General features: G+C 45.4%; 1 protein-coding gene across 3 annotated transcripts in view; it reads left to right on the top strand.

Moving 5' to 3' along the window:
• The first annotated feature begins 1,845 nt into the window (after nt 1–1,845).
• LOC130274231 (cytochrome P450 2D15-like) overlaps nt 1,846–8,106 on the top strand; it is a 43,339-nt gene continuing 37,078 nt past the window's right edge. Inside the window, exons 1-2 of one of the 3 annotated variants that reach the window (XM_056522308.1) lie at nt 1,846–2,000; nt 7,509–7,582. Coding sequence is in view for 1 of the 3 variants with exons in the window: in XM_056522306.1 (XP_056378281.1) it covers nt 7,379–7,582 (204 nt within the window). In the remaining 2 variants the exon portion in view is untranslated. Of the gene's footprint in view, nt 2,001–3,942; nt 4,155–7,274; nt 7,583–8,106 lie in introns of those variants that run through there. The other 2 variants (XM_056522309.1, XM_056522306.1) reach the window with 2 other exon arrangements.

Raw genomic sequence — 8,106 nt, 5'->3', positions numbered from 1 at the left:
GATGGCGGCATTCTGGTGGTGGCAACAGCATACGTTGATTGGCGTCCCGTCTGGCTGACCCCGGGTGCCGATGCATGCTGTCTGACTGTGCCACTAGCTCCTTGCAACGACCTTCCCCTGCTTCCAACTCGTCTCCTCCTCCTCTCTGTCTTCCCATCTGAACTTTCCCCCTCTTCTTCTCTTCTAGCGGGCACCCACGTGGCATCCACGGACACATCGTCATCATCAACACCTTCACTGCTATCTGACACCTCAAGAAGGGAAGCGTCCATGTGTGTAATGATGCCTGACTGAGACATATCCCTGTTAACTACATCCTCTGGCAATAATGGTTGCGCATCACTCATGTCTTCAAACTGATGTGTAAATAACTCCTCTGACGGATCAAGTAAAGCTGCTGTGGTGCTAGTGTTGGTGGTGGCGGCAGGCGGGCAAGTGGTAGCATGAGAGGTGCCCGAAGCTAAGCTAGAGGAGGAGAAGGATGGTGCGTCAAGGTTCCGAGCGGAACCTGTAGTAGATTGGGTGTCTTGTGATAGCCAGTCAACTAAGCCCTCAGAACTTTGGGGGTTCAGGGTACGTGGCCTCTGAACACTGGCCATTCTAGGGCCAAAGGGAATCCCAGCACCACGACGGCCCCTCGGGGTGGCCTTCCTCTGCCTGTAATTTTTTGGGTTAAATTTGCACAAGTGTCACACCAAATGTGATTTGCACTTGGGTGACACAATTTGCCCTGCAGGCAAAAAAAAAACTGGCAACTGTGACGTTAACTGACAGTGACTGGTTTTATTTAACAGCCAAGAAAGGTATTTTTTTTTTATTTGCACAACTGTCACACCAAATGTGATTTGCACTAGGGTGACACAATTTGCCCTCCAGGCAAAAAAACTGGCAACTGTGACGTGAACTGACAGTGACTGGTTTTATTTAACAGCCAAAAAAGGTATTTTTTTTTATTTGCACAACTGTCACACCAAATGTGATTTGCACTAGGGTGACACAATTTGCCCTGCAGGCAAAAAGAATAGCAACTGTGACATGACTGGTTTTATTTAACAGCCAAAAAAGATATACCGTATTTTTTTTAAATTTGCTCAACTGTCACACCAAATATGATTTGCACTAGTGTGACAATGAGCAAAATAGCTTGCCAGCGGAGTTCCCCTTTTAAGCAGTGGTCCCCAACCAGGGTGCCTCCAGCTGTTGCAAAACACACGGACTGATATCTTTCAGCCCTTTGAATACTGTAGTAGTTAGTTGCTTGAAGGAACTTAAGTTTTATACTGGAGTACCCCTTTTAACCAGCGGTTCCCTCCCAACAAGGGTGCCTTCAGCTGTTGCAAGACACACGAACTGATATCTTTCAGGTCTTTGAATACTGTAGTAGTTAGTTGCTTGAAGGAACTTAAGTTTTATTCTTGAGTACCCCTTTTAACCAGCGGTTCCCTCCCAACCAGGGTGTCTCTAGCTGTTGCAAGACACACAGACTGATATTAGAGCCCTAAAAAGGGCTTTTTTGGGTGCCGTCCTTAAAGCAGATGTTACACTAGTGCTTTAGGAGTAAACTGGACCCTGAATACACCACCTACAAGCAACCTAGCTATCGCTTTCCCTATACAGCAGGAGCAGCTTCTCTGACCCTCCACTTCCTAAGCCTGCACCATGCCGAATGAGGGTAAAATGGCATCCGTGCAAGAGGTAGGAGGGTCTGGAAGTGAGGGACTGCTGCTGATTGGCTGTAATCTGTCTGCTGACTCTGACTCACAGGGTCAAAGTTTACTGCAATGTTAAAGTATAGGGGGCGGATCAAACTTCACATATGTTCGCCCGGTGAGGCGAACGCAAACATGCTAAATTCGCCGGGAACTGTTCGCCGGTGAACAATTCGCTACATCTCTAGTGGTGATACCGGGTTGAAAGCAATTCCTATCACTTTGTGATGCCAGGGCACTATTAGCCTATACACAGTCCGAGGTGGAGACATCTTCTACTGGGCCAGACACGTGAGTAAAGAAACACACAGACGTCAGGTTACGGATAACTGCCTTTTACTAAGCAGATGGTATTACACACAGTACGGAGCAGAGTAGAAGAGATGCAGTGTAAGCCTTTGGGAGTCCTGTTGCCTGGCTGGCATTTATGGTGCTTTTCACCCACTTGAATAATACTGACTTGAGATTGGAGACTGTAGATTTCCCACGCTGGCCAGGGTTCTGACAAGGTCCAATTACTATCACTGATAGAAAAAGGACTTTCCGCTGTACGGGGGAACACTTGCAGAATAGCGGGGCTCACTTGAGAAGAGATTTTCTTAGGCTTCCCTGAGGATTTCTCCACACACGACTTCACCTCCTTTCCACACTGTTCTCAGCTTTATCACAAAGCTGAACTGAACTATGAACTGGGTCAACTCCTCCCCCCTACACTATATACTGACCAATTTAGGGGTTCCCATTGGGCAGGCAAGGTCACCTGGTTTACACTGCTGCTCTAGCTCTTAAATGTACAACACATAACATATTATACAGTGCATAGAGAAAATATAACAACATGTATTAACATATTATACACAACAGACATTTTCACAGTGGACCCAACACATGTGCAGCAGGCATGCCTGAGGGGATTCGCAGCCTACAGGACAGCCTTTGGTGCTGGGACACCAAAGCAGTTTTAGGTAGTGCACCTTTAAGGGGAAGACCAGATGTGGCTGATTTCTATGGAATGGATTATGTCACAGTAAAGCCCCACGTTAAAAAGAAGAGGAATATTGAGCTTCCCATATACATGTACACTCTAAATATAACACTTCCACACACTGTGTCCCATGAATATATTGCGACCACACACTAAAGGAGATTTATCAAAACCCGTCCAGAGGAAAAGTTGACCAGTTGCCTATAGCAACCAATCAGATCGCTTCTTTCATTTTTGAAAAGGATTGGTTGCTATGGGCTACTCAGCAACCCTCTGGACAGGTTTTGATAAATCTCCCCCACTGTGTCCACTGGGCATACTACTGTCACACACTGTGCCCTCTAATTACAATACAGGCACACACTCCTGCCCAGTGTTTGTAGAGATTGATGCCCAGATATCCGCACTTCTGAATAATATCCTCACCCTCTAAATTAAGAAAAGCTGCTCTCAATGTCAGCCACTGCACCCTTTGACTGTAAGGCTATGTCCACACGACTAGGACCGCACAGGAATGGACCGTCTTATAGACTGCTACGCATTCTGTGCGAACTCCACACAAAGAATAAATGTGTTAATTCTTTGCGCGGACACATCTGGAAACATCTGGCATGGAAATTCAACTGGACTCTGCTGCTCCAGAATCTCTGTTCTGGATTTCACATTGTAATTGAAATCCTGCCGTGTACATAGCCTCATACTCTGTGGCAACTGAATATAACACTGTCATACACTGTGCCCTCTGAATAAAATACTGCCACAAACTATATACTGTGAATATCAACCTGCTAAACACTGTACCTTCTAAATATAATACTGCCACACACTGTACGCCCTGGATATTATACTGCCAAATACTGTACCTTTTGAATATAATACAGCCACATACAGTATAAAATGCCTTGAATGTAAAAGTGCTACACACTGTGTCCTCTTATTATAATACTACCACACACTGGGGGAGATTTATCAAAACCTGCCAGAGGAAAAGTTGCTGAGTTGCCCATAGCAACCAATCAGATTGTTTCTTTCATTTTTAACAAGGCCTCTACAAAATGAAAGAAGTGATCTGATTGGTTGCTATGGGCAACTGGGCAACTTTTCCTTTGCACAGGTTTTGATAAATCTCCCCCACTACTGTGTCCACTGACCATACTAGGGCACCTAGGGTGCTGTCTTCCTTGCTTAGGGTTTTGTCCAAATGTGAAAGCATTCAGGGTTCTTTCCCCATAAATAAAGTGCATTTAAATGAGTTGTTCAGAACTACAATATAGTTGTGGTGTCGGGGTGTGAGGTGCAGGGTAGATGCAGGGCAGATGTTATGGCCCAAGAGGCAGATGGTATTAACCCCTTTAGCCTTAACCACCAGAAGGTAATACTGCTGATCCTGTGTTAAGCAGGGGCAATGAAGACACGAACGCCAGATTAAGGATGACGGCAGCTTTACTGAGGCAAGACAGGTGATATAGTCTTTGCAGTAGAGCCAAATATCCCAGGGAGGTGACCAGTGACGCAGGGGGACCTCGCAGGCTTGCTGGGACTTGCCGTAGTTAGACTGACTTTAGTGCAGGCCACGGTGACTACAGATGGACTTGACTTGACAGAGATGGTGACTGATAATAAGATGACTTGACTTACTGATGACCGACTTGTGGCTGCAGGACTTTAGGCTTGAGGCCTCCAATGCTCTGGACACAGACACTGAGACGACTGCACTGGACCTCAGCATACAGCAGAAGAGAGAGATTACAGCCCGTAGGTCACTTGGGGGGTTACCTGGCCACTGGAGCCCTCTGGGTAACAATCATGTGGTACTAACATTAACCCCTTAAGGATGCCGGGCGTACGCCCCCTTTTAAAAGTCCTTAAGGACTAACGGCGTATGGATACGCCCATGGGAATTCCGGTCCCCGCTGCTCGCTGGGCAGGGACCAGACCCGGGTGACTGCTGATATCTATCAGCAGGCACCCCATGCAAACCCTTGGGGGGGTCCCGAGACCCCCCCATGTAGGCGATCGCCGCAAGTCGTGGGTCAATTCAGACCAACGATTTGCGGCTTTTCCGGGTCAATCGGGTCTCTGGTGACCCGGTGGCCTGGAAAAAAAGGGTGAATGGGGCTGTCCAAGACAGCCCCATTCACCCATACCCAGCAGGAGTGAGGTGGCACAGGTGCCGCCTCACGATCACGTAATTGATTGGTCGGAACGACCGATCAATCACGACCCTGCTGGGCGGCAATCGGGACGGCGAAGATGGCGGAGATCGGCGTCGGCGGAGGTCTCCTACCTTGCCCTGGTTCGGCGGGGTCCCCTCGGGATCGGTGGCAGTGTTTCCAAAACAGAGCCTCAAGCTGTTGAAAAACAACAACTCACAGTATTGCCGACAGCCACTGACTGTCAAGGTATGCTGGGAGTTTTGTAACAGCTGGAGACACCCTGTTTGGGAAACACTGCCGTAGGGTATTTCTGTGGCGGATTCAAATACCCTATTTAGTCCCCAAATGCGCATGGCGCTCTCTCACTTTGGAGCCCTGTCGTATTTCAAGGAAAGAGTTTAGGGCCACATATGTGGTATCTCTGTACTCGGGAGAAATTGCTTTACAAATTTTGGGGGGCTTTTTCTCCTTTTACCCCTTATGAAAAGGAAAAGTTGGGGTCTACACCAGCATGTTAGTGTAAAAAAAATTTTTTTTTTACACTAACATGCTGGTGTTGCCCCATACTTTTAATTTTCACAAGCGGTAAAAGGAAAAAAAGACCCCCAAAATTTGTAACGCAATTTCTTCATCAGCTCAATGGCGCTCCTTCTCTTCCGAGCATTGTAGTTCGCCAGCAGAGCACTTGACGTCAACACATGGGGTATTTCCATACTCAGAAGAAATGGGGTTACAAATTTTGGGGGGCATTTTCTCCTATAACCCCTTGTAAAAATGTAAAAGTTGGGGGAAAACCAGCATTTTTGTGAAAAAAAAAAAAATTTCATTTACACATCCAACTTTAACGAAAAGTCATCAAACACCTGTGGGGTGTTGTTACGTGCCTTGAGGGGTGTAGTTTGCAAAATGGTATGCCATGTGGGGTTTTCTGCTGTTCTGGCACCATAAGGGCTTCCTAAATGTGACATGCCCCCAAAAAAACATTTCGGCAAAATTCACTCTCCAAAATCCCATTGTTGCTCCTTCCCTTCTGAGCCCTCTACTGCTCCAGCCAAATACTTGACATACACATATGAGGTATTTCCTTACTCAAGAGAAATTGGGTTACAAACTTTGGGGGGCTTTTTCTGCTTTTACCCCTTGTAAAATTTGAAAAACTGGGTCTACAAGAACATGCGAGTGTAAAAAATGAAGATTTAGAATTTTCTCCTTTACCTTGCTGCTATTCCTGTGAAACACCTAAAGGGTTAACACACTTTCTGAATGTCATTTTGAATACTTGGAGGGGTGCAGTTTTTATAATGGGGTCATTTGTGGGGTATTTCTAATATGAAGACCCCTCAAATCCACTTTGAAACTGAACTGGTCCCTGAAATATTCAGATTTTGAAAATTTTGTGAAAAATTGGAAAATTGCTGCTGAACTTTGAAGCCCTCTGATGGCTTCCAAAAGTAAAAACATGTCGATTTTATGATGCCAACATAAAGTAGACATATTGTATTTGTGAATAAATATATAATTTATTTGGAATATTCATTTTCTTTACAAGAAGAGAGTTTCAAAGTTAGAAAAATGCAACATTTTCAAAATTTTAATGAAATTTGGGGATATTTCACCAAGAAAGGATGCAAGTAACAACGAAAATTTACCACCGTGTTAAAGTAGAATATGTTATGAAAAAACAATCTCGGAATCAAAACAATTGATAAAAGCATCCCAGAGTTATTAATGCTTAAAGTGACAGTGGTCAGAATTGCAAAAAAAGGGCTCAGTCCTTAAGGTGAAAAAGGGCTCAGTCCTTAAGGGTTTAAAGCAACAGTACACTAAATGAGGCAAACCTATATACATAATGGGGGTATGATGCAGGGGAGCCCTGGGGTTCATGCCTGATAGGACAGGAGGACAGTGCAGGGCCACATCATCCCATACTAGGACATCACATAGTTTTTACAAAATATTATGTTTTCCGTTGAACAGTGCAGCACAGTGTTCATAGGTTGTGTTTAGTATTGTACCTTAGTCTTTTATACACTTGAATTGGGATGAGCACCAGTGCTAGGAACAACCCATGGATAGGAGTGGCATTTCTGTTACTGAACAATCAGAGTCAGTCACAGACAGCTGGGGCCCCCATGCAGCAATAGTATATGGTCCCCCTAGCTCTCTAACGTGTCATAGAGCAACTTTCTTATGTCTGTCTAACAATCCAGCAGAAATTGTGAAGTCGGGCTCCCGTGCCTTCTTGCTCAATCCTTGGCTTGATAGTATTTGTCTTCCAGGGATTTTACAGTTCTCCAGCAGACTCAGAAATATAAACCAATCTGAAAGGGCTTGGCTGGGAGCAGAGCCAAAAGGGAAGAACTGTGTCCTGTAATGTGATACATCATTGTATGACCGATAATATGCTCCAGAGAGACAGAGGAGAATAGTGTGCAAGTAATTCCTGTAGAGTTATCTTATTACAAAGTTTACTATCAAGTCCTGTAAGGGAAACCAGCACAGTAGAAGAGTTAGGGCCACACTGCGACATGGAGCTTTTGTCTATCCCATCCTCCTTGCTGACGGTTGGGAATGCTACTTGTATGGGCCTTGCTGTTGCTGTGCTTTTTCTACTAATTTTCTGGGTGAAGAATAAAAAAGGCCATACTTATCCCCCAGGACCTTCACCCCTGCCCGTGGTGGGAAACACCTTCCAACTGGACTTCAACAACTTACCAGAAAGCTTATCCCAGGTAACTCTGCAGTAAGGATGATCATGTATCTGAGCAAAGTTGGGGGAATTTATGCAGAGGGGGCATCACAGGGGACAGAGCCTGCGTAATGGCTGGGCACAGTAGTTCCATAGCTTATCACCATTGTGGTCAGATTGGCAAATGGCTTTTGAAGAGGTAGCCCACACTCCACAGGGCTTGACTTTCCCCAGTGAACACATCTGGCCCCTACCGTCGGAGACATACCCATCTCAGCAGTGATGGTCTGCTCAGCCATCACTGCCGAGAAGGTGGGGACCAGAGAGTTCACCGGGGAGAGTCAGGCCCTGTGGATAGGGGGTAAGTGTTTCATAGCTGGATAACCCCTGTAAAGGGGTACTCCGGTGAAAACCTTTTTTCTTTTAAATCAACTGGTGGCAGAAAGTTAAACATATTTGTAAATTACTTCTATTAAAAAATCTTAATCCTTCCTGTCTTATTAGCTGCTGAATACTACAGAGGAAATTATTTTCTTTTAGGAATGTTCTCTGATGACATCACGAGCA

Source organism: Hyla sarda, chromosome 5 (assembly GCF_029499605.1).
Source record: "Hyla sarda isolate aHylSar1 chromosome 5, aHylSar1.hap1, whole genome shotgun sequence".
Classification (NCBI taxonomy): Eukaryota; Metazoa; Chordata; class Amphibia; order Anura; family Hylidae; genus Hyla; species Hyla sarda.
Note: the sequence above shows the minus strand (reverse complement) of the source record. Positions and strands in the feature narration are given on the sequence as shown.